Below are 26,894 nucleotides of genomic sequence, written 5' to 3'. Positions count from 1 at the left end.
CATTAATTCAGCTACTGTACAGGGCAAACTGATCTTTGCTGTTTACCTGCCAGCTGATGCACAGCAGGATGCAAGGAACAGTCCAAGGCGAACTGGGATGGTGTTTGCCAAATGCAGTGTGTCCTTATACTAAAAAATATACTTATTTCCATTAGGTCAAGAGAGCTTCTAAGTCTCGGCAGATCAGGAAAGCAGTGCGGCAGTCCTAGGGAGAATATGAATTTTTCTTATTTTTACCTGATTTGTCTTTGCGTCATTTTATCCCCAGGAGTTATCTGAAGGAGTAAGGGTAGAGGCATGCCACTCTACCAAATATCCTTGGTGCTCTTTGCCCTTGAATTTGCAAGAGGTTATGTTTGCCAAGAAACATTCATGGGCTTTCATTGTAATTAGGAGTGTGCATACACCCGTAGCATTCCTCCAGGTGGTTGCTATGCGTACCCACAAGGATGCAGGTCTCCTGGAGCTGCTGCTGATCAATAAGAACATCGTGTTTCTCTAACCTTTTTCTAGATGGAAAATACAGCAGGTCATCTGATGGAAAGAGAAGTAGTCTGAGGGAGCCTGAGAAAACTTCAGCTCCCATATTGCTGGGGAATGAGGGAAACAGCTGGGCTGAGACTTTCCCTTCAGTGCTCTTCTGAAGTGTTATGCTTCAAGTGCTTGAGCCTTTGCCAAGAGCTGGTTCCTTAATGGAGCAAAACGATCTCTTAGCCTGCCTGCCTGTGGCAGGGCTGCCATGGAGGGTGTTTTGCAAGAGTGCTACACCTATGTCGCTGGCCACATTGTCAGCTTTGATGCCTGAAGACATGTAGCAGGCACCTCACAGACCTGGAAAGAGGCTGGGGCTACATGCCCAGGTGGCCCATGTGGTGCCTTTTCACTCCGTCATACCACCACTCACTGAAAGAAATCCCATCCCATATGAGAGGCAGCAGGAGTTTTGCTGCCTGATAAGGTCAGCTCCTTATAAATAGTTAGTGTTTGCGGGTTTTTTTCCAGAACCAAGAAAACAGGTAAAATTGGGCTGCTGGGTTGACGTTTTTTACCTAGTTCTCTGGTAGAAGGATGCCAAAGCTTAATGCTAGGTAAGGCAAAGCTTAACCTAAGCTGGTTAGATGGTGGCCAGTTTCCTGCTTACTGTTTCCACAGACATCAAACTAACTTTCTCTTCTTAGTCATTTCTGCTGTGCTGGCCAGGATGCTTATCCTTGTTGTCTTCTCTTCCAGGGACAGCTCACCCCTTCTCATTGGGAATGCAGCCACATAAAGGGTCAATGAAGCTTTTGAGGCAACTAAGGCAGCAGAAACCTGGCAGGTGCTGAGTAATAGGTTAGGTTGGGCATGGGAATGCTCCCAGGACCTCTGGCTGGGAAGGAGGTAGGAAGAAGCTTCATAAGCTGAACTGGCTGCCTGTCAGGTACAAAGGTTGCGTGGCTGTTCTTTGGTGGGGAGGAAACTTTGTGTGGGAGAATGAAACAATCACACATTTTGCAGAATTGTTAGAAGATTTTTCTAATTTAAATGCTTATTGTCACAAAGCAAAACTAACGTGGTCAGACTTGGACAGAGTGTTGAGCATGTGGAAGGAATCTATCTGTGTATACTCTCTGCTTTGATCCTTTCCCCAGATGACCACCAAAAACCTTTAAAGGACTCCTTTCCTCATTTTCCACCCTCTACATGCACAGTTGATATCTAGTGTGCTGGATTTTGACTCATTTGATTTTCTGTGTAGCCCCAAGGGCTGTAATTACTTAAGCTTGTGACCCTAAAATGACACTTCTTGGTGATTCTTATATTCTATAGTATTGTGGGTCCCCAACTCCAGGAACTGCCTTACTCCCATAAGAGATATCTTGGTCTATCTTGGTCTGATTTTTAGGGGTGCTAAGCACTCGTGCCTGCCACTCTCTTGAATAGAACCATAGAATGGTTTGGGTTGGAAGGGACTTTAAAGATCATTCAGTTACAACGCTCCCCTGCCATGGGCAGGAACACGTCCCATTAGATCAGGCTGCCCAAGGTCCCATCCAACCTGGCCTTGAATACCTCCATGGACAGGGCATCCCCAGCTTCCCTGGGCAACCTCTGCCAGTGTCTTGCTACCCTCATTGTGAAGAACTTCTTCCTAATGTCTAATCTAATTTTTTTCCCCTTCCAATTTAAAGCCATTCCCCCTAGTCCTACAACTACATGCCCTTGTAAAAAGTCCCTCTTCATCTTTCCTTTAGCCCCTTTCAGGTACTGGAAGGCTGATATAAGATCTCCTCAGAGCCTTTTCTTATCCAGGCTGTACAACCCCAGCTCTATCAGTGTATCCTCATGGGGGCGGTGCTCCAGCCTTCTGATCAACTTTGCAGCCCTCCTCTGGACCCACCTCAATAGTTCCGTATCCTTCCTATGCTGGGAATAGTGTAGTCAGGGACACTCATACCTTTGAACAACAAGCCAGCAATGTTTATATTGTGTGCCGCTGCAGTACTCAGTCCCATGCAGACTGTCCCAAACTATTTTCTATATTTGCTTTCCTGCCACCCTCTTCTCCCTTGCAGCTGTAGGCAGGTGATACAAGAAGCAGTTGCTATTACAAAAAGTGGGATATTTTGATTTAAGTTGAAGTTAAGTTTCATCTAACTGATTTTGTTCTTTGAAAGTTAGACAGAATGCCTCTTTGATAGCACGTTTTCTTTCAAACGATGGTTTTCCAGACACCGTTTGTTCTTTGAAGATGATAACTTGTGTTCAGTGTGATCTGTACTGAGCAGATGTCTCCTCTTCTCTAATCATTCCTGTTAAGGAGTTTTCTCCCTGTCTCAAAGGCAAGGTCAGGCAGAGAGATGGAAACAGCTCCACGTTAGCAAGTGTTTTGACTGTTGTGAAGTTTCATAATAACATTAAAATTAGAACTTGGAAAGTAATAGAATACGCATAGGATCTCTGGGAAAATGTATCCGTATACATGTAAGTGGGAAATCTATTCTGTAACCAGCTCTTGTCTCGCTGCACACTATTGATGGAGATTGTTCTCCTGTGTTGCCCGGGCCTGATTAAAGGATGCTCCCTTTCTAAAACTCCAAAACGAGTCCTAGAGTTTTATTTGCCGGCATTTTCGGTCTCACAGGTGCTGGAGAGAACCCCCCACGCCTCTGCGATGATACGGAGAAGCTGCGGGGGTGCAGTCTCCATCCCGTGCTGGACCACATCTCCGCGTAGCATCCCTACGGATGCAGCGGTGCGTGCGGTGGGAGCACCCCGATTCGCGGGGAGAAGGAAGGTGTTGGGGTCCCCCCCCGTGTGCCGGGACGGGACGAGGGCAGTGCCAGCCGCATCCCGGCGGGTTGCGGGGGCGTCTCGGGGCCGCCAGGCTGCGCTCTCGGGCCAGTCGCCTCTCCCGCCGCCCTCCCCGGGCGACTCGGGGGCTCGGCGGAGCCTCGCCGCGAGCGGGCGGTCCCGGGACGGCGGTGGCATCGTCGCCGCCACCACCACCACCGGCGGCACCTGAGGGGGGGAAAAAAGGGCAGGGCTCGGCTCGCCCGCTCGGTGCCCCAAGCCCGGCCCGGCATGACGCGGCGACGCCCCGGCGGCGGCGGGAGGTGGGTACCGGCAGCCCTGGCCGCTCTGCTGGCCCTGCGAGGTGAGTGATGCTCGGGAGCAGCGGGACCCACGGGACGGGGCATCGCCGTGGGGTGGGCGCAGGGGATGGGGCGGCCGCCCCAACCTCTGCGCCCACCCCACGGCCATGCCCCGTCCACCGAGCCGGTGGGGAAGTTTTGGTTGTGGTCCCACCGGTGATGCTCAGGGATGCGGAGGGGGGTGAATGCTCGTGGCAGGCAGGCGTGTGGGGAAAGAGCGCTGCTCCGCTCGCCTGCTTTTGCTGCCTCCTCTGCACCATCCTTCTTGCTACTCGTTACCTATTTCATTATATATATATATTAATATTTTTTTTTTTTTTTGGTGCTGCAAAACTTGCTTTAAACTAAGGCTTCACGTCATACTTTTGTTGTCAGGGCCTAACCCCTCTGATAAGCTTACCTGGATGGAAAACTCTTGGTCTATCCTTCAGGCCCTGAGGCAGCAGGGAACTTTCTGCAGAGATGGTGACAGGCTGCTTGGAGCCCTCTGTGTCCACCTGGGGGTCTTTCCTTCGCTGCCTCCTCCCAGGCGAGTGGCAGGTTCCTTCAGCTCGGTGCCTACCCCTGGGGATGTGGAGAGACCCAAAGCACTGCATCGCCTCCTGCCAACAGAAGCTCTTCCAAAAGTGTGTGTCCTGGTCCTCTGTGTGGAGAGGGAACAAATTGCACATGATAGATGCTACTCACATCACTTAGCACATTGCTGGAGAGCACTCAGAGATGCTGTGTTAAGGGTAACAGAAGAAGCTACAAAGTGCAAAATGTTCCGACTCATCTGTTGATCGGGTGGCTGTGTCTTATTTCAAGTAATGCCCAACTTCAGAGCAGGCCCATTCAGTTACATTTTACTGACATCTACAAGGTAATTTTCTTAAGGTCTTTTTTATGCAGGGGTCCACTAAGCAGTTTTGTGGAGGTTTGCTCAGCGGTGAGAAGTGCACAGCTTTGCTGAGGCACCTATGCACTGCTGCTGGCTAGCTTTGAGTTGGGGAAACTGGGAAACCTGCTGTAGGTGATCCCTGAGAGAGTGGGAGGAGAGTAAGAAATGATAGACTGTCACAGAAGAACACCAGATACATCTCGGCATGGTCTGTGTGAAATTTTTGCATGGTCTAGATGTGCTGCTTGGATAGCAATGCCTGGTAGTCACTGCCCTGTGAGGCACAGCAGGTCATTCCTCTCTGCCCAGGACCCTTGAGAAACAAGTCTTGTGATGGACTAGATGAACTTTTCACAGCCCCAAAAGCACCCTGAGCCCTCTTTGCAGAAAATATTTGGGAATCTGAGTTGCATGCATTAAACAGAAATTGTACCTGCTTACTTCAAAGGAACGAATTATGAAAAACCTCAGTTTATTAGCATTTAATTGAAAGCAATAATCTCAGCTGTTTCACACTTCATGCTATTTGTTTACTGTTTGTGCTTTTCCTAGTTTGGCAAGTGCATTCAAGGACTTTCAGGTTCTCAACTCTACAATGTCTTGTCTGCAGACACTGGCAAAGGTGTAACTGTCTAGAAAGTTACTGTCTCTACTGCAGTTAGAGGCGTGTAAGTGATGAAGCATTTCTGTTATGTGATATCTCTGAAAAAACACACAACAGTACCCAGATTTGAGTTTAAAATTAAAGAGACATTAGTGTTCTCTTTAGACAAAAAGATTGACTTGCTGTTTAATTTTCTTTTCTTGGTTGAGGTCACGTGGGGACAATGACAATGGAGTCAGCGAGGCACAGAAACACACCTTTCCACACCAGCAGTGTAATGTTTTTTCTTGCACTGTCCTTTAAGGCTTAAAGATTACCTGAATGAACCACCGGTGTCTCAATCTTGTGTGTTTTGGGTTTTGGGGGTTTTTTGTTTGTTTGTTTGTTTATTTTTCGTTTAAGAAATAGCCTTTAGAAGACAGTGGTAAATGAAAATAGCTCTGGTACACAGTTAGTTCTGTGCTATACAGTGTGGCCATATTTTTGGTGGTCCTTGAATTTGAGAAGAAAACCTTGATAATGTATAAAAAACATACAGAAGGCATACATTCATGAAAACTGTAATAAAATCGATACTTTTTATAAACAGTATTCGTAGAAGATCATTAAGCATATTTCTGCTCTGGGTTGCCAAGTCTGATTGGGAAGAGTGAGTTTTTTCCTTTTCGAGGCTTTAGAGGAAGAAAAATGATGAGGTCATATGCAAAGTGCTACATAAATGAAAAGTGAAAGGTTTAAAAGGTAAAAGATCAGAAGCTGTAAGACTGTATATGCAGAAGAAATACTTAGTGCCAAATAAATGAAAAGTGGTGGGGTAAAAGGTCCCTGGACATCATTTTGTCATTTGCACACTATGTCCATGATAAGATACAGTCAGTCTTTGTAGTGAAATGTCAATCAAGTATTAAGGTCCCATTTCTTACGTTGTTTTGCAATCTGTAGAATAGCAATGATTCTTTTAAACCAGAGCTAGATGACTGCTTTCTTCGGGCCTATAATGCCCATGTTTAATGCTTCTAGGGCAGGGTCTATGTTTTCCCTCTAAAGCCTTATGAGCGTAATAACTTCTGCAGAAATAATATCTTTCTCAGGCTCCCTAGAGAAGTTTGAAGAATGATAGTAGGGAATTCTGTTTAAAGCTTTGAAACCAGACCTGCAATGGCAAATCAATCCTGCTATGTAACCTGAAATAGCATACTGCAAATTGTCAAATGTGTTAGAAATCATGCATTGGGTACAGTTAAATGGCATAAACAACTTTTCTTTTTAACTGCATGGTGTTTGCATCCTGTGACATTGTATTGCAACAGGTGAGATGTCAGCATGCCAATCTGTTGCAGCTGGATCTTGCAAGATCAGAGAGAGTGTGTGTGTGTGTGTGTGTGTGTGCACACGCGCATGCATGCCCGGTAGTATTGACTCAATGCAATAGGTGGACTGCAGATTTTCATCCATACTAGTCTTTCCAGTCCTCACCTGAAGTCAACCTCCTGCTAAATCTGAGGTCACCGTGGCTGATATGGAATGTTTTAAGTTTTGGCAATGCAGCACCCTTGTTCTAGCCCATGTTTCCTTCCCAGCCCTGCACCACGTCCTCAGCCCTACCAAGAGAGGACTGTGGACTGTGGCAGTCCCTTGATCGTCTGTGTTTATGCACTTTTTCGAACAGATTGCTGTTTGTGTCAAGCTGTGTGGTTTTGTGACGTGCAGATAAATCATCTTGCTTGTGACCTGACCTTGGTCCCCAGCGGTAGGCACAGATGCATTAAATACTTCTTGCGTCTCTGAGGTGGGCATCCTTCTCTTGTTTTGGAAACTGATTCTTTACCTCCGTATATTCAGTATTGCCTAAATGCTGATTTTTTTTTGCAAAATTTCCTTCTCTTAGGGATCTGAAAATGCCTCAAGAACACCTATATTTATTGTCTCAGTACTAATATGGATATACAAATTATGATATAAATAACTCATTAAGAAACTTAACTCCTGCCTTCATTGGGAAGATGAGTTTATTTTTATACCAATAGTCCAGATGAAGAAAGTGAGTCTCAGGGAGGCTTTGTGACCTGTCAGAGGTCAGAGGTTGCTGGTAGTAGTACTGAGTGTCTTGGTCCAAACTGTAACCACAGGAGAATGCTTAAATTTATTCAGCAGATCAAACAATACTGTAATGGCACTCTTTAGGGATGTTCACTACCAAATTGTGGTGAGTCATCTATATTTAGCAGGATGCTACTATCTTTGTGCTTTTTAAGTAAAGTGCTTTTAACACAGTTTATTTCAAGGAGGAGTGCATGCACTGAAAATCTGTTGTTTGTAGTTTTCTCCTTGTGGAGCATTAATGCTGCCTTCCCTTTTGTAAATGTTCAGAGAAAAATTTAGCTCCTGGTTGTTTAGTAGACAGCAGTGTAACAAAGACAGTTCCCTGGTTAATACTACCTTGTGTTTGCACAGTCATTTGCGAACGTTAGCTAATTGAGAATCTCCAGACTTAGTTTGTGAAGGCACTTTGATTTATAGCATGGAAAACTGAAGTGTACAAAGATGAATTGATTTGCCTGCTGTCAGGTAGGACATCTGCCCTACCTCTCATTGCATGAGCTGGGCTGAGGACAAATCATAGAATCATAGAATAGTTAGAGTTGGAAGGGATGTTAAAGATCATCTAGTTCCAACACTCCTGCCATGGGCAGGGACATCCCACCAGGTCAGGCTGCCCAAGGCCCCATCCAACCTGGCCTTGAACACTTCCAGGGATGGGGCAGGCACAGCTTCCCTGGGCAACCTGTGTCAGTGCCTCACCACTCTCATGGTGAAGAAATTCTCCCTTATATCAAGCCTGAATCTGCCCCTCTCCAGTTTATACCCATTGCCCCCAGTCCTATCACCATAAGCCTTTATGAACAGTCCCTCCCCAGCTTTCCTGTAGCCCCCTTTCAGGTACTGGAAGGTGGCTATAAGATCTCCTCGGAGCCATCCCTCCAGCAGGCTGAACAAGCCCAACTCTCTCAGCCTGTCCTTGTATGGAAGGTGCTCCAGCCCTCTGATCATCTTTGTGGCCCTTCTCTGGACCCATTCCAACAGCTCCATACTCTTCTTACATTGAGGATTCCAGAAATGGACACAGGATTCCAGATGAGGTTTCACAGGAGAGGAATAGAGGGGCAGAATTCCCTCCCTTGCCCTGCTGGCCATGCTTCTTTTGATGCAGCCCAGGACACATTTGGCCTTCTGGACTGCCATGCACATTGCCAGCTCGTGTTGAGCTTCTCATTGACCAGCGCCCCCAAGTCCTTCTCTGCAGGGCTGCTCTCAATCACATCATCTCCCATTGTGTACTGAAATTGGAGATTGCCCCAACTCAGGTGTAGGACCTTGCACTTGGCCTTGTTGAACCTCTTGAGGTTCTCACAGGCCCACTTCTCCAGTCTGTCCAGGTCCCTCTGGATGAGATCCCATCCTTCTGATGTGGCAACTGCACCACTCAGCTTGGCGTCATCTGTGAACTTGCTGAGGGTGCACTCAATCTCACTGTCAGTATCACTGATAAAGATATTAAACAGCACTGGTCCCAGTACAGACCCCTGAGGGACGCACTCGTCACAGATCTCCAGCTGGACTTCGAGCCATTGACCACTACTCTTTGAATATGACCATCCAAACAGTTTCTTATCCACCATACTGTCCACCCATCAAATCCATATCTTTCCAATTTAGAGAGAAGGATATTTTGGGGGACCATGTCAAAGGCTTTACAGAAGTAAATTCTGTTTTATCAGAATTAAGGAATTTGGCTTCATTCTGAATGGAAATAGAAGTTAAATGCTTTGATGGTTTTGAAAGGAAATTTCTGAGAGGATATTCTGTCTTAGGACAATGAATATTATGTTTCTTTGTGGAACCGTAATATTATAAGACAAAAAAAAATTGCTCTGAACAGAAAGATATTTTGATGTGAAAAGTCAAAACTTTTGATTAAGTTGGATGTTTCTGTATTTCTGGCAATTTCCCCCCATTTTTCTTCTGAAAAACAGTTATGATTTTACAAAACATCCCACATTTAATAAGGTTTGGTTTAGAGGAAGTATCTACAGTAAAAGTCTTAGTGATTGATATGTGTTATTTCTACAGATCATTTAAAAGCAACAGTGATAAAACCCGACTTGCAGCAATTGGTGGTAACTGTGCAGTCTGTCCATTAATTTTGGCAGCTTAGCACATGTATGCAAGCACCACGTACATGTACATAACATTGCCCAAGTCTTTTCCTTATTCTCCATGCTGCAAAACTCTGCACCAAAAGAAGCAAAATACAGCATATGAAGTAAGACAAGTTTCTATTTAAGGAATACAGATCCCTGGTTAGTCTTCAGTTACCCTTCTGGAGCAGTTGCTGAAGAGGTCAGAACAGGACTAGCAGATCAAACTCAGCCTTTCATTGCTCGTGCCTGTGCAGAGGCACAGCTTTCCTCTTGGCAGCACAGCAGTAGTTGTGCATTTACATACCTGCATGAAGCTAATTTCAAGTGTAATTTTGATACTGGAACAATCGGATCATACTCTTAGGAATAAAAGCTCGTGCATTTTTTTTCTCACATCTCTCAAGTCAACCTAGCTGCGAGAATATGAGCTAGATTGTGTTTCACAAGCATCAGCAGGAGAAAGCTGATGTCTGAACACCACTTGGCTGCATCTGTGCTTCAGTTTTCCTCAAAATGCTGAAGCCAGGATTGTCATTTTGGGACAATGGACAACCCAATTTACAACGTGAAGTGCATTTCTGCAGCAGCCTGTCTAAGCAGTGCTGGATCAAGTCAGATGACTGGTCTGCAGAGGCATGGCCAATGTTGAATGCTTCAACTGGGGGTGCCGAAACCCCCACAGTGAGCAATTTGCACCAAACGTTTAGCAAAAAGGAATCTGGTGCCATGCCAATGCTACAGGTCACCGTAGAAGATGGTCGCTGTGCATATTTGTCTGAACTTCAAAGCCTTCTCAAGTCAATTTTCTCTTAATTTTGGTTGTTGTCCACTTTCCACTTCCTTTTCACAAAATGAACTAAGTTGTGTATATATTCCTCCTACCAATGCAGACTGAATGAAATGCCCATCTCCTCTCCTTTCCTTAGGTAAACCTCCTCCACTTGTGAAGCAGCAGGTGCAAAACTTCTTCCTTTTCCAGGAGGGAGGTTGAGATGGGGTAATCAAGGCCCCTCTTGCAGCCTCCTCAGTTACTGGGGAGGCTGGTATGCAGTCCTGCTGGGCACTCAGACCTCTGCCTCCTGAATGGCATGGGCTGTAGGTGAGCTGTCCAGGCTCAGCTCTTCCCCTGCCTGGCATGTAAGCTGTGTCTGCCAGAAGCAAGTGGATTGGTATGCCCTCTCTGTGTGCCCACTGGGGAGATTACTTCCTAATCCTCATTAATTAGAAGTCGGCTAATGCCTAGAAGCATGAGGGTGTAGTGCTGCTGTGTTTTTTCTCTTCCTTTCTGCGCCCCCACCCCCCCCCTTCTTTTTTTTTCATTCTGTCTGACATATCGCTGGCTGTTCCCAATGTCCTTATAAATGCACAGGCCTCTGGTTTCTGCTGAGCTCTTGACTTTATGATAACATGGGTTAATCATTCCTGGTAGTTATTTATGGGCTGAGTGTAGAATAAGCAGAAAAGTAAAACAGAACAGGACAAGAAAACCGTAACAGTTTCTTTATGCCTGGTCACATTTCCTACTTTTCTATTGTATTGAACAAACTTTTACCTTTTTCTTAAAAAGCACAGACCAAAATCATAGAACCTGCTGGTTTATTTTTCTTACCTAATTGAAAATTTCTTTCTATCTGTCTCTTCTCCGAATTAAATTGTCCCAATTATACCTGTGGACCAATAAATGTTATTGACTGGTGAATGATAAAACCTTTATGTGCCTTCTTCATTCTCAGGTGTGCCATCCAGAAGTAACTACAGCAATTCTAGCTGAGGGTGCACACTGTCAATATTCACGGTGGCATTTTAATATTTCCGGCAACCTTTTCAGCCTCTGACTTTAGACATCCTAACAGCTTACTTGCTTTTTTGACCACCATTGTATGCTGAACAGATGTTTTCACTGAGCCGTTCACAGTGATACAGGGATATTTTCCTCAAGTGATTACATTTGAATTAGAGCCCTATGGTATACCAGTAGTTCAGATTATTCTCTCAAGTTCTTATTACTGTCCATTTGGTAACGTCGAATTTCATCTTGCACTATGCTGCCCACTTGCCGAGCTTTGTCAGATCCCTTGGAAGTCTCTCTCAATCTTCTTTTGCCTCGGACAGTTCAAATCACTTTGCTAGCTCCCTATCTCTCTTCTAGATATTAACAAATAGATTAAACCACACTAGAGCTGGTATGAAACCTGGGGGTAATCCCTTGTAATCGGGACTAGAGCAAGGGCAGGGGGAGAGGGGCTTCCACACCTCTGGCCTGGGCACTGAACAGTGGGGCAGCAGCTCTGGACTCGGTGTGAACCCCACTGGGGAAGAGGCAAGGAGCAGTCTCCTACCCCAGACAAACAGGGGACAGGGCTGGCACTGAACTGGTGTTCTGCCCATAATGGTTTAGCAGGCACGCTTTGAAATGATTGAAAATTAATCACTTAGCCCTGTCCTTTTCCTTGCAAAATTTGAGTGGACTGAAGGGGAACAAGTTCCTTCGAACAGAGGTCAAGTTAGTTTGTCTCCTGTTGTGTACTTTTAGGTGCTTAGGGAATTTGACCAGTTTGATCCCTGCTGCAACTTCCAGGTTAGCCTGTTCCCACTCGTAAGAAAAGCATTGCTAGCTTCAAGAAGCGTCTGACTTAACAAGAGCTTGCATGTCTCTGCAAGCTGCACAGCCACTTGAGAAATGTCATTCTCCTACTGTTCGGCAGTTTTGGACTTGTCCTTTGAATATATTTAAATGATTGGTTTTTTACTTTTGCAATTTGGCCTTCAGTTTTGTTCTCAGCCCTCCTACCATCTTATGAAGCAACTGCTTAGGCTAAATGACTTCTTGTTCATATTATTTGACTATAGAATGGGCTTTTTTGCTTCTCAGCGGATTTTTGTTCTGGAGAACTCAGTACCTTTTCAGTGACAATACTGAGATTACTTCAATGAACCACCATACGGCGTGTAACAACTTTAATTCCCCTGCTTTTGGAGTTAGGTTGTTTTGACCATTTTGCTTGAAATCATCTTTCCTAATGTGTAAGAGGCGTGCTGCAAAATTCTGGTGCTGTTTCTCATACCAGGATGTTAAATTTGATTATGTAGCAGCCACTGTTACTTTGTGACTCAGGCTGCTCTTTGCATCAGTTGCAGTGTTTTAGCTCCCCAGTGCCCTGGGACTGGCTGTTCCAAGCCCTACCTACGCTCTTTAAGACACTGCAAAATTGTGATGTGCTGCGACACTTAGCTAATTCCTGTACATGTTGCTGAAGCCACAATTTTTTCTCTTTTATTTGACTTTTTTTTTTGTTGTTGCTGTTCCTTTGCTTTACCTCTGTGCTGTGCAAGTAGATATTTCCTTCCTGATCAAGGAGGTTGCTGGTAAATCCAGGTTGCTGTGGTGAGATTTGTTTCTTAGTAAACTTTTCTCCCTCTTCAGCCTTGGCTGTCTAGGTGGGATCTGTGCATTACTCATCTTGCAGTTTGATCTCTGCCCTTTTGCCCACACTGGATTTCCAGGCAGGACATTGCTCCATTTTGAGTTCTATAGCTGTGGAACCACGGACTATGAATGAGACATATAGGACTCTAACCACTGATTGGCACAGCTGTTCTGTCATTTTCCTGCACTGTTTAAAGTGGTTGTTGCATCATATTGTAAGGAACAATTTACTGCAGGCTTCAGCATCAAGAGCTAAATGCTCCTTAAAGCCTTTTGCTCCAGTTTCGAACCCACCTCCACCAACTTGTGTTCTCGTGCAGTCTAATAGCATCAGCCACACTCTATGAAATGTTTGTTTTCAAGTAATATCTCAGTAAATAGAGTCCTGCTTCTTGGTTAAAAGTTCCCTAGGTGCTCCTGCAGGGAATGCTCTGGGTCTCTCTAGCTTCTGTGCATCGCTCACTCTGCTGCGTCTCGCTGCCTGTGCCAGTGAGGTGGGGGCGCTGAAGACCATTGTTGTCCCTGAGAAAGGAGAGAGAGAGGTGGCTGGCAGACCCTAGTATTTTAGTGAAGACCTGGGAATGAAGGTGCCAGAGGGCTTCTGCAGGGCACTGCTGGGCTTGTATGGCTACTGGGGTGCTTCTATAGCTGAGCATATGTTTGAACTTTGCTGTCAGACAGGGTCTGGTGTCTGAACATCTCCGTTGGTTGTAGAGCTGCTAGGCTGCAAGTCTGGCTTTCTGGCTGTATGTTAGGAGCTAGTGGCTGAGAGAGGTTGAGAGGACCTTGGCTACTTGGCAGAGGGACAGAATACCCTCAATCTGTCTGCAGAATTGCCGTGTCCTTGGCTTATCAAGGGCAGCCCTTCCTTCTGCCCCTGAAACAGCTGGTGTGCCCTGGGCCCCTGTTATGGGACTCATCCGCAATCAGTGCCTTCCTTTGCTTTACTGAAAACACCTCAGACAGAGTTTAAGCTTGTTTTTCAGCTGCATGGAGTTGCAGCAAGGCTGTTTTTCTTGTTCTTTGGGGAATGCTCTGTGTTAGTTAGTTCTTCAGTATTTTTTTTTGCATAGCCTCATCTGTTCTTGCTGCTACTCTCATCCCTATTCCCATTGGCTGGGTTATATATATATATATATATATATGGATATATATATATATATTTTTTTTTTAAAGCCTGTATTTTGTCTGCCACACTGTCAGCAGACCTCTGTTTATCCACAGAATAGGTACAATGCAGGCAGGCTTCTTCCATCCACCCTTGTCCTCATCTTTTAGCCCTCTCATACTATGTCCCCCTCCCTTTTGCCTCTTTGCCGTCCCTGGATGCTCCAGCCCCAAGCCAGGGAGCTGAAGTGGAGGGAACCTCTGCCGGTGAAGGTAGGGGGGGAACTGAAGCATCCCATTGCCACCAGCTTGTGTTGCATCCTAATTGCAGATAGCCCCTTCTGGCGTCAGCAGTTTGTGGGAATAATTGACAGGAGGTGCCGGCGAGGTGCTGAGTCAGAGCGAGGTGTGCTTGCCAAGTCACTGCAGCAGAAGGAGCCCGCTTGCCTCATGTGGAGGGAAGCCAATGGACGGTGGGTTTCCCAGCTGATTTTTGGGCCTCTTTCTTTCCCTATTCTGAGGCTGCAAATCAGCATCAGGGATGCTATGCATGTAAGGAAGAAAAGAGGTGCTGGGGGTGGGGGGAGCTTTTCTTTGCTTTTCCCTTTTTTTTTTGGCTGCGAGCACTGAGGATTAGGAGATGCGATCTCTGTTCCCACCTGCTGCCCCTGGGTCTCGGTGCTACCATTTCCATGCTCCAAGCAAGTAGAAGGGGTAGAAAACACATGTTGGGGGCCAGGGACAAGTGAGTGGCCCTTCTGACAGACTGATGTCTCCTGGGTGGGGAAAAGGAGCATGTGGCACCCTCAGCTGGGTTAGAGGGGTGGCTTAACAAGCCAAAAAAAGCTGCAAAATAACATGACCGAAAAGGTATTTTGTCTTGTCCTTCCTGAGGGCTGCTTTGGCTGCAGCCTTTTCCTACTGTTTGTTTAGAGGTTTGAAATTAGTTGAAATTAGAAATTAGGAAAGATGAGTGCTTCTCCTATATACATTTAGCACCTGATAGGCCATCCAGTTTAGGCTTATGAGAGCTTTGCCATTTACTCCTGACCTTCCTGAGTGTGGCTAGCGTCAGTGTTTATACCACAGCTGAATCTGTCTCAGATCTGGATCCTTTTCCCTGCTCCAGGGTGACTTTGGGCATCTTTATCTTCTTTCACCTCTGAAGCAGAGGGTACCATTTTCCTGCCTCAGAATAAAGTAATTGTTTGCACAGTGATCTAAATATGTTTGATGTATGCTGCCTTTGGAGGAAGGGTATATTATTTTTGTTTTGACTAACCACTTTGTAGAAAGAGATGAGGAGCATGAAGGAGGCCCACATGTTTTTCAGAACTTTCCATATCTATGCTATGTTCCACCCACCCATGTTTTTAAAGCTAATCCTTGTGTAATTTTTCTCTCCTGCGGTAACAGCCATGTTATCTAGATCAACATACGGCTGATGGGAAAGCTGAGGCCCAGAGATGTCAAGTGCCTTGCCCATGGTCATGCAAGATTCCAATGGCCAACCTAGGGTTGGAGCATGCATCTCCTGACTGCTAGCCAACGCTTCCTCCATGGGAGCGTGCTTCCTGCCCATTGACTTAGGCAGTGGCCTAATGAATACTTTGTCTCCTGAGTTTTCATGGCAGTGGCTCCTGGATGGTTATTGATTTTTGAGTCTTAAAAGAAAATCTGCAGTGACTAAATGGAATGCAGTCCTTCACTATTCTTGTCTTGGCCACCTCGCCAATGAAAGTCATGCATGGGACCCCTGGAGAGGTGACTCTAGAGGTACTGAGGAGGGTATTGTGTTTGTGTGATGTTTGTCCTCCTTGGCTTTCTGCCTGTTCGCATACTGGGTGCAGCGTGTGATGTTGGTAGCAATCTTAATCTGTGGCTTGAGGACATTTTGGAGGAAACCTTACCCCACTGGGTTCTCTTGCGAGATCAGCTGGGGATAGGTTGGTACTTAGGCTTGACCTGAGAATCTTGCAAGGATCTGCTGTATAACAGACCTACTTTCAACTTGCATTTCTGTGTGAGTTTTGCCATGGATGGTGAAGATTGCTAGCCAGGGCACTGCTATAGAAAAGAATGGATCTGGTCCTCCTGGATCTTGAAGAACTGTCTTGACTGCTCAGTGGAATCCTAGTCTCCACCTGGCCGAATGCCACCTTTCCTCCTTATTCGCTCTCTACTCATGCTATGGTTTCACTGTGGAAATGGAAAAAAATAGTGTTGTCTGTTACAACTGGGATTTTATAATGTACCTATGGGAATTAAACCTGATTCCCTCGGGTTCGTTTTGAACAGCCTAGTTGACATGAATTTATATTGAAAATAAGCAAGGAAGAGAAGCAGTTCTGTCAGCAGTGCCATAGTTACTCTTTGTGTTTGATGTACCAGCTGCTGTAGTAAAGCTTATTTAGCTTTTAAGGTCTGTAGGTCAGGAGCTGGAACTGTAATCTTCACGAGGCCTCTGATGTGAGTGGACCCTATGCCCTTGCCTGCTCTGGCCCTTTTGCTGAGAGTCTTTTAAGGCATTCATAAGTACTGTGGAATTACTAGTATGTAATAACACTATGCGTAGAGACGCTGCTATGCTAGGTCTTGAAAAATGCACCTGGTGTCCACTGGTCCAAGGACTAAGCCTGCTGCAAGTCAGTCCAGGATGACAAAGCTCTGCAAACCCAACTTTCTTTTTCATTTCCAAGGAGTAAAAATGTGTATGGGTGATGAGATGCAGTATTTAATTGCAATCCATGGCCAACAGCAGAGATACCATTTGCTCTGGAGACAACTGGGAGATTATTTTGACAAATAGCCATAGTTTACATCAGTTTTCCACAAACAGAAATTCTGTGACAATCATTGTTATTTTAATTAAAAGAAAAAATATGATTTAGAAAGCGTAACATGACTGTCACTTAGAGCTAGTCAGGACAGAAATGAGAGTTAAAAGCTGCCTTCATCTTTGGTTATCAGTGAGAATCCTTTCTGAGACTGTGTTTTCATTGCCAAAAAGGATTGTATACTTTTTTTCCTCCTCTGACCATATAGCCAGGTCACAGCCAGCAGCTTGTCTTGTAGCTGTGGGAGGAGAAAAGTGACTCGGGTGGTGATGCTGCTGAACCTGTGATCCAGTGCAGAGCCAGTGGATCCTGGAAAGTCACTGCCATCCTCTGCCTATGAATCCACCCCCAGCTCCTCCTTGCCCCTTGGTTCACCAACATGTCTCCTGCATCTCTCACCTCTATGAAAATGTTCACTGTGTGGCTTGATGGATAAAAAACCCCTACCTGCTCCTCTCTGACTTTTTGTGAAATGGGCCCAACATGTGGGAATCTCATGAAATTAGCCAATTGTGTAAGATTTCTGTTGGCTTTGGTTTTGCTTGGAAAACAGCTTGGATGCTTCTCTTGGATTTGAAGAGTTATTCAGCCTTGGAGAGCAAAACCAAAACACAGTCTAAAAATCAAACCAGGTCTCCTTAGCTCAGCTTTTAAAATGGAAATGTATTGCACTCAAAGTGCATTAACCACAAAAGGCTTTCTTAATGCAATAATGTAACTGGGCAGTCAAAATAAAACAGCACTGGGAAAAGCATAAGTTAATGATGCCTTGTTATGTACCCTGTATCTTTTATGGCATGAATTTTATAGGCTAAGTGGTTGTAAGATTAGAGGTAGGTGAATAATTTATAGGAAATAATTTATTTAATGAATTCCTCTTCCATTTCTATTTGCAAATTGTTTGTGAACATCCTGTGGTTTCTTTGCATTTTACTTATATGAAATTACTTACTGAATAGCTTCTACAAATAATATTTGATATACTGCATGCTTATTAGCAGGGTTTTTTTCCTGTTTCCTTTGAGTGAGAACGGTATTTCAACACCAGATTTGGTTGTTTGGCACTGATACAGAGCAAAAGTTCACACCATAGTACTTTGCTAACCTGACAGCTTAAAGTAATTGTTAGACTTAAGCTGCTTCTGAAAGATATTAAGAATTAGCTATTACTTTTTAATAATTATCCAGTCTATTTATGTGGATAAGAAATTTCAAATTTCAGTTTTACCAGCATGTGCTAAAATTGCTTAAAATGTGTTATGTCTTGTACATTCATGTCACTAAATTAGAATAGTTGCAGAAATTATCAGAAAGATACAAGGTCCGTAGTCAGAAGAGTGCTGTGCATATGCTTGACTTCAGGCATACTCTTGAGTAGATGCATAAGTGGTAGAGAGGCAAATGATGAACTTCAGCGTATGTTTAAGTGGTTTGCTGAATTAGGATCCAAAAATATAGAACAAAGCAAATTCTTCTTTCATGAAAGTGAACATATGCAAGAATTTTGTTTCCTGATTTGCGGTTGTGGGGTACTGTTTTTCAGATGGTGAGGGAAGGCAATGATATAAATATTGCATTAGCTTGCAGTATTTCTGACTTCATTAAATGCAAGACACTTCATCTGAAGTTTCCCATGTGTCATTCTGTGCTTTTTTCTCCTAAATATCATGGTAAACAACATGAAGAATTGAATAACCCCCTCCCCCCAGCCATTAGTTTTACTTACTGTTTTAATTATATCTTTATCTTTCAAGTCTTCTCAGATTTTAGAATGTTTGCCATGAGCTTTTACTGGTTTATTTCTCTCAAAAATTTAATTTGGATATATTAAATAATGCCTGGCCAAAGTGACGCTCACAGAAACAAGACCTTTCTCTGAGTTTGCTAGGAAAAGCTATGAGTTACTTTATCATCTTAAAGGACTGTTGTAACAATGTAAATTGGGAAAAGTCTGCATTTGTCTGTCTGTGTTTTGGAGGCTACACATTATGGAAAGCAACTTGTGACTTTACGTGATGTACCCTTTGGCTCTGTAATGCCAGAGGTGTTTTGGACTGCCTGAAATGCAGTTAAATTTTTTTGTGGGTTTGTGAACCAGTAAGACCATATCTCCTTTCTATTTGTGCCTTCAGACTCACAGTTCATGTGTGAAGTCTCTTGTCTAGTAGAGGGTTGAATGTGTCCTGGTCTTACACCAACAGTAAGTATCTCACCTGTACAGGCCACCTAATTTCATGAGTCTTATGGATAGAAAAGTACTGTCTGAGGCCTGGACCATGATGATCATGGACACATTGAGTGGAGTAGCTAGCAGAAGATCACAGATGGCTCAGGCAACTGTGGTCTGGGAAGCTGGGAAGAGAAAAGGGTATCTCTGGGTGATGGATGACATGTGGGCGGCAGCTGCAGAAGTAGGCAGTGACTTTTGGGTGAGGAAAATTGACTGTTCCTGCTGACTTGCAAGAGCTAAAATGGCCTCTTTGGAGCAGAGGCTCAAAGGAGTAAGATGTTGTTTCTTATGCTACAATGCTCAGAAGTGCATCCAAGCCATGCTTTATACCAAAACTCAGACCAGACATATCACAGGGACAAGGCTGCAAAATGCGGTCATCAGTGTCCATCAAATGTACACAAATGACTTACACAACATACATGAGAGGAGGGCTTTTTCCAAAGGGAAATTTTTGGACCAAAGATCACATTTGTTGTCCCTTAGGTGGCAGCCCAGGTCCTGACCTTGCATACATGAAAAAAAAAATAGGCCAGTTTCAGCTCTGTGTGGTTGGGAAGGTGAGGGAACATTTGTAGAGCAGAAGAAAGGAGCACTGGAGCTGGACTAGCAGGTGTTGCATGGAGGGCTGGGGAGCCCCTGGACTGATGCCTTTCCTCATCTGTATTCTTATTTATCAATCTCTGTTCCTCGCCCATGTGTCCTGTTGTGTGATCCCAGTTTCAGGTCTAGAGAGGATCCTGCAAGGAAAAGCTGACAGTGGAATTCTGAATTTTGCACTAGTAGTCTTCTCTCATCTTTGTAGAGCTTTCAGCACACTAATTGCATAAAATTTATCCAGGCTTGCTGCTCATCCCTGGCACCTTTAATGACCCCAGTGATGAACATCGTGAAATTAAAAAGCAGTCACCTGTATCAAACAAGATAAACAGCAAATGGTCCCAATGGTCTGCCATGTGTCCTTACACACTACATAGATGCTTTTAGCAGTAAAATAAGTAGCACTACATTAAGTTTATAGGGAAAACGATGCTATTTCCTGCAAAGGCTGTGGGCACTTGTATCTATGACAGGAACATCAAGAAGCTGCTTGAGGCAATAGCATCCTTGTTATTTTGGGACCAAAGCCTGGTCAGCTCAGGAAGGTGGGAGATCAAAGGCCACTTCTGTATTTAGCTTGGGCTCACTTTCATAGATCTTTTGCATTAAAATGGCAGAACAGATTAGGCTGAAAAGAAATGTGGCTATGTCTCCATCCAGTGGCTACTGATGACCATTTGACCTCCCACAGAAACTCAGCTTTGTATGGGGACACCTCTTAAAAGGAGAACATGGCAGCGGAGGAGGTCCCTTCCTAAAACTGATTTTTATGGAGGTCTTAAGATGTGTCTTAAGTTGTTTTCTGCTTTTCTGTGTTGCTCCCTCTTCAGTGTTATAAACATAGGTTTGTTAATAGTAGCAATAAAATAATAATATTTTTTATTTTAATTCTTTTACACTCCCTTGGGAAAGATTCTATGGGATGGTGGATGATTTCAGAACTAAATGTCTGTGGCTGTACATCAGGGTCTCTGTGTGTCTGTTGCAGTCATCCAGGACAAGTCGAAACAAGCAAAAGGAAACAAAATAGACAAATTTCCACATCCACAGCAGCTGGAGTGAACGTCAAACAGATGGGCTCTTCCACCCCGATTATCCTAACCTCCTAAATATAGAAATACAGGCTTTTTTTCCCTCTCTTCTTCTCTATATTTTTTTATAAATCTAAATTACCCGAGGGGGTGGTGTTAGCTCAAGCTAGGGCAGTGCTAACGAGTGCAAATAGAAGTCATCTGCTGACAGAGTCAGATCACAGCTCCTGCTCATGACTTTTCCCCCACCCTGTGCATATACACATTTTCCATTGGAAGTGTGGGGACCGATAGGAACTGAAGCTGTCCTCTTTGTGGGGTGGGAGGGATATGTGCATGAACAGACTTCTGTTTCAGATCCTGTCCATCTTTATGCAGGTAAGCAGAGTAAGTAAGTATCAAAGAAAATGGGTAAGAACTGCTTGTCCTGGCCACTTCCTGCTGATGGTTTGGTAAGTAGATGGGGCAGCTGTACTTTAATCACTAGAGAGGTTTGCAGCTATTTTGGTTATCATTGCAGAAGCACACAGATAGATGTGGGGCAGAAAGGTGTAGGGTCTCCTTTTATCCAGTCACCGCTCTGCAGTTTTTACGCAGCGTGTGGAGAGATTGAAGTGGTGGCTGCTGGCAGTGGCCTGGCTGGCCATGCCTGGAGACCCTTGTCCTTTTTGTCCTGCACTGGTTCACACCAGTCAAGCAGCAGCAAGGTAGCATTTTGTGTGATTTTGGGGCTTCTTTTTCTCTACTTAAGACCTGGGTAAGGAAACTCTGCTGGGTTTTTTTTTTTTGTTGTTGTTTTTTTTTTTTCCAGTGAGGAAACACAGCACCTCACCAATGCTGTCTTTTACGTTCATCTTCCAGGTTACTTTTCTTCTGCCTTTTCTTGTTCTGAGACTGAATGTTCTCATGCTTTCGTTCCCTGACCAGCCACGGGAGTAGGAGAATGTGCTGCCTGGAGAACATGGTAGAGAAGTGTGGAGTGAGCGTGAGGCCGCATGTCACGTCCTTGCCCTGTTGGTTACTTGCAAAGTGGTGGGTGCACACATGGGCCTTGCTCTCCCCACCTCTAGGAAGGGAAGGACAGGGGCATGTTTCTGAGGATACTAGCAGGGAAAACCATTATGTTTGTGATATATTGCTATTACTACCATAACCATGACCTAAGATATACAGTGAGGATAAAGGTTTGTAGCAAAACTGCCCTGACTTGGGGCCCAGCCAAGCACAACTGCAATCTTTTTTCCCTTGTTGTTATGTACAAGGGTGTGTTGTGCTCTGTGGATGTATCTACGCGAGCATCAGTGCACATATACAAGCAGGCCATGAATAAGACTTCAGAGACTCTGTGAAGAGATTCTTTATCTTATGGGCTGCTGTCCATGTAAGGATAGCGCATGGCCTATTAAAGCTCCCAGGGCTTATTTCGCTTGTGTGCTCATGCTCTCCTTCAGAAACTCAAATAGTTGTAACCTCAATCCCAGCTGCCAGAGTGCCATACATATTGTTGGCTTCTATAGCATTTGTATCCTCTTTGGAGTTCTCCTACTTGCAGGAGGAATCAACAACTGTTGGAGGAGGCTGGCTGGAGAAGGCATGGGGTTTCCACTGTGTAAGAAGGCCTTTAAGAATAGGTTCAGCCACTACCTGGCAGGGTGGCCAAGCTGTAGGAAATCCTGCCTTGGGGCAGAAGGAAGAAGCTAGTGATTTCCCAAGGGTTGCTGTGCAGGGAATTGTTACCTCTCGTCTTTTCAGGGTAGAATGTGTTCTCTTGTTACTCCGAGGTCATGCAGAGCAGGGTTGTCTGGACCATGAAGAACCCAGATGCTGTAGATAATGGGCAGCACAGCGAAAGCAAGTGCATCTGGAAACTCCCCTGGAAGCAATGTGTTTGCCACGGTGGGGGTTGTTCCACTGATAATAAGCCCTACTGGGGTCGTGCTCGTGTTTGCACTGTGTTTCCTAGAGCCTGGGTCAGGAGAAGGCTTTGCAGCCTGGATGTAGCTCTAGACATGAGCTGGCTTCCACGCGTTTGCTAAGGACTCAGTATAAGCTCTTCCAGATACTGTGTACAAGGGATCACAGCAGAGAGATACCTAATTGGCTTTGCAGGAGAGGAGCTTTGGCACAGTTTATTCACTCTGATTCACGAATGGCTGTATCAAACCTGGCTGGCACAGTGCAGGGTCACTCAAGCGTCTCTGTGCTGTGCACTTGAGTACTCCCGATCATCAGCAGCTCAGGGGTGCAGGCACACCCGTGCTGGCTCCACACGCTGCCTGCTTGGCAGGGCTGCCTCGCTCAGGCTTCGAGCCACTGCTTGCTTGATCTGTCTCTCGTGGCAGCTTCACCTCATTCATGCTGTGCAGAGCCAGGGCCAGTCGGCCAGTCAGACCTGTGGTAACCCTGACAGGAGACACAACCATATTTCTGCACCAATTGCATCCTTAATCTGCGTCTTGGTTAGATCACCTCTAGAGGCAATAACATTATTTTTAGGATTTTTTTGAGAAAATAATATTGCAACCCAGGAGGCTGCTTATGCTGCTTGTGTTCAAGGGCAGCTGGTATTTGCAATTATACATTTCATCTTTTCTTGCCTCAGTTTTACTCTTGGCAAATGGGATTAACCATCCCCCTTGATTAGAGTTGTTATCCTGTGAGTAACTGTGATGGTCATTATTGATATCCTGTCTTTGCTTTGAGACATTTAACCGTCCTGCCAGGTTTTAAAAAGATGGGCTGAATCTTTCCTGTTTCCAGATTCTAGCTCAGACTGACTTTGCATGGAAAATTTTTGCCACCTCGGTCCTATTTTTTTGAGAATGAGATTAGGGGACAAAATGGATTTGTATATGTTTTAAAAGGAAATTGACTTGTTTTGGACGCTGTCTTTCCACAGTATTGGGCAGCCACACGTCAAAATGCAGCTGAAAGGGGTCTGTGTGACACAGGTGTGCTTTCTGCCACCTTTGAGGAAAAACTAGGTGCATTTGGCCAGGTAAAGAGCCTTTGAAAAATCATATCTGATCACCTATGTGCTCCACAGTGGCACTGTAGAATCTAGTGAGGAAAACCCTCCTGATTTTTCACCCCCTTGCAGCTGCTATGTGGGATGGGGTTATGCCTTGTTCTCTCCCCCAGCAAGCACATCATGCTGAGCTGGTACTGGCACAAACCCAAATCTCCCCTCCAGATGCCATGAGTGGAGCTGGGGCTGGCCTCTGGCAGTACGAGCAGGGTGAGGATCTGTGTCCCCCTTGCCTGCTCGGGGGACTTCTTTTGTAGTACTTGGGAGCAATGGAGAAGCAAACCACCCTGTTCATGGTCAAGGAGAGAGAGCTTGTCAGGTACGTGACGAACGCAAGGGTGTGCCTGCGGACAAGAGCGTGGTCAGAGTGGAACTGCACCAACGGATGGAAGGGAGAAGAGAGGAAGCAGAGCCAGATGGGACTGGATAGAGACAGGGGCTCCCTGGAGGTGAGTCACACTGATGGGATCCCCTCAGGCCTTCTCTCCTTCAGGCTGTAGAACTCTCTCAGACTCTCCTATGGGAGACTATGGTCAGATAAAGAGCTTGAGACTGTGAGTGGAGCTGTGCTTTGCAAGGGTCCCTGTGGCCTGACAAGGCTTGGAAGAAAGGGGCAAGCAGACTAGCAATCCCATCCCAGCATAACTAAGAACTAGAAGAACTTCCCTGTGAAAGGTGTGGCGTACTGTATCTCTGAGCACCCTGAAAACCTCCACAGGGACTGAGTGATTCTGTCTTCTGGTTAGGATTTGAAGGTATAACACAAATCAAAGCTGCAGTCACATATTTAGTGTAAAGTCAGTAAGAGAGAGGATTAAATATATGTTCAGTTTCTGTCTATGATGGAGATTAAAAGAAGAACAAACAGAAATGTGTAAACTTTCCATTTGTTTGTTGGTTTTAGTACATAGTCAGATATATTTTAGCAGTGCCAACGGATATGACTTCCGGTACTGTTGCTTTCCTGGGCTGAACACCTGAGCTGTGTTGATACTTGAGTGATTTGACAGTTTGCTTATAAACTACCCTGATGAAGGCTGGTCCTTGCACAAAAGAGGTTAAAAAGGAGATGAATTAACATAGTAATAAGGTAATAACTAATAATAATTTTTATATTAGTAACAATAAACAACAATTAATTAAAAAAATCCAGAAAGTTTATATCTCTGCAAAGCAGATTGCCCCTTCTGTCCTTTCCCTGCAGGTATATTATATTCCTGAAATTTCTCCTATCACTTCTGTGCTGAGAACTCACTAGTGTGGTGGTCATTCCCTGCCTTTTCGAGGTTTGCTGCTATCCCATGTAAGAGGAGAAGAGTTTTAGGGCTCGGATCATCCAGGAAAATGTGTTGGGGGATTTCTGCAATATGAGTTTTCCATCATCATTGCTGTGAGTATGGGCAGAGTTTGTTTCCTCCTTCAGGAAGAAAAATGGGAAGGAAGAGGAGACAGATGGCTCTAGCGTAAAGTAAATGACTTCAGATGATGACTGCAAATGTGGAGAGGCTGGTGGATGTGAAAGCAGTGGGCACTGAATTTCCACAGGAGCTGCACGTGGAGGGTAGCACATTTGTTACCCAAGTGGAGGAATCATACCTGAAGTCTCCCAGCAGCAAGGACTGCCAAAAATGGTGGAGGAGCTCACATGCCATTTTACCTGCACTTCTAGTCTCTCCCCGGCATTGCGGCATCTGAGGAAGAGAAACCACTGAGTGAAGTAGGGATGCTGTTTTCCTGGGCAGAGATCAAAAGAAGCTTTTTGGGCACTAGTGCTCTTCTTTGATTTTGTTTTTATTCAGAAGAGTGTAAATTGAGGACAAATTGATCTCTTGGCTGGATGTGATGTGTATTTTGTGGAGGCTGTCTAACCTAGCCTTTTGCAAAGGCATACCTTGGGATTCCTGCCAGTTCAATTAGGCCAAATATACCATACTTGGATGCCTTGGACACCTACACTTGTATTTAGGTACGTCAAGAACAGTCATCTCTTCTTTAAAGTGGTGAGCTTCTGTTTTGGGAAGCTGAGGTTTAGTCCCAAAGTAGGTGCTGAGGGCATTTGGTCCTGCCGAAGACTAGACCTGGATCCCCTGAGGGTTTGGGGATTCCTTCCCTTTTGACCTCAAAAAAGTGGAAAGGACTTCCACTACCTAAGCTTAGGCCCCTTACCTGCTGAAATTTAGGCTTTTGATCAGAAACGCTTGTTTGGAAGCAAGATGGTGTTTTTCAGGACTGGGACAGAGAAAAATCAAACATAATAACAGTGGCTGGTGAGACATTCTCCCTCCTGTGAAATGTATGCCGAGATCACCGCACCTTATTGGCTTCCATAAGCTGGCCTCCTGCTGTTGAGTGAGGTTTGTAAATATTCCTTATTGTGTGAGGAAGCTGTGGGGTTTGGCTCTCCTCATCTGCCTTCTCCTAAGTCTTCATACAGGCAAGGTCAGCTGCATGAGTGTTTGAGAGATGGCTGCTTACGACATGGGCATTGCTGGGACCAAGTAAGAAAATTTCCTATTCCTGGTCTGTTGCTCTCGGACTATGTTCCGGACCCAGCACCCTATGATCGAGGTTACCAGTCACGTGAAGAGTTGGTGCAATCAGACTTGCTCTCTCAAATGGAAAAGTTTCTTTTCCTTAAATTATTCACCAAGTGATTTTGAATGGAAACTAAATAACTTTCAAACTAACTCTGAATTGAGAGTAAATTTTTTAAACAATGTATTGTGAAGAATCACAGATAGTAAGAGGGCTAAAATGGGCACCAGACATAACCTAGAGACTAACTAAACCATTTTCTCCTACAAAAATCAATAGCAGAAAGAGAAAATCCTCTTTCCTGCCTTCCCGTCTCCAGGTATTTTAGCTATGTGTGAGTCACTATTGAAAGTATTAGGGAGACTAGTGCTATGAGAAACCCATGGATAGTGGTTCTTAATTCCTAGGGACGATGCACATCCGGAGAGGTTTCCTTGCTCTGAAGAACACAGTCTTTCCCAAAGTGCAAGAGTAGCTTTTTCACCAAAGCAATCTCCTTCCCACCTTGGTGAGACTTCAAGACTTTTCTGTTGTGTTTATCTGTGGCACTTTGTACTTTCATCTTAACAGAACTTTATCTTAACTTTATCTTAACAGAAAGGTTTTCTTACCTACTGGAGCAGTTTGGAGACTCCAGGTTTCCAGGTGAATGAAGCCTTCCATGTGCTTCTTCATAGTTATATTGCCAAATATGTTCCTCTTTTCTATTAGGTAGTTAGGAAATGGAGAAAACAAGAAACATTGGGAGCAATTACTTCCTAAAGGGAAGAGTGAAGGT

The 26,894-nt window shown here is 44.8% G+C and overlaps 1 protein-coding gene and 1 long non-coding RNA gene across 4 annotated transcripts in view; one reads left to right on the top strand and one right to left on the bottom strand.

Moving 5' to 3' along the window:
• Positions 1 to 1,567: 1,567 nt before the first annotated feature.
• On the bottom strand, positions 1,568 to 25,543 carry LOC128850952 (uncharacterized). Its single transcript, XR_008448218.1, has 3 exons — positions 25,178 to 25,543; positions 4,036 to 4,278; positions 1,568 to 2,811 (listed from the first exon to the last, which is right to left on the bottom strand). It is a non-coding gene; the product is annotated as an uncharacterized LOC128850952 (long non-coding RNA).
• IGSF11 (immunoglobulin superfamily member 11) overlaps positions 3,307 to 26,894 on the top strand; it is a 104,754-nt gene continuing 81,166 nt past the window's right edge. Inside the window, exon 1 of one of the 3 annotated variants that reach the window (XM_054056513.1) lies at positions 3,307 to 3,637. In XM_054056513.1, coding sequence (XP_053912488.1) covers positions 3,565 to 3,637 — 73 coding nt within the window. In that variant the 5' untranslated portion in view covers positions 3,307 to 3,564. Of the gene's footprint in view, positions 3,638 to 14,256; positions 14,329 to 26,894 lie in introns of those variants that run through there. The other 2 variants (XM_054056511.1, XM_054056512.1) reach the window with 2 other exon arrangements.

The sequence above is a fragment of the Cuculus canorus genome, chromosome 1, assembly GCF_017976375.1.
Source record: "Cuculus canorus isolate bCucCan1 chromosome 1, bCucCan1.pri, whole genome shotgun sequence".
Taxonomy (NCBI): domain Eukaryota; kingdom Metazoa; phylum Chordata; class Aves; order Cuculiformes; family Cuculidae; genus Cuculus; species Cuculus canorus.
The sequence above is the reverse complement of the archived record's forward strand: the minus strand, read 5'-3'. Positions and strand labels throughout refer to the sequence as shown.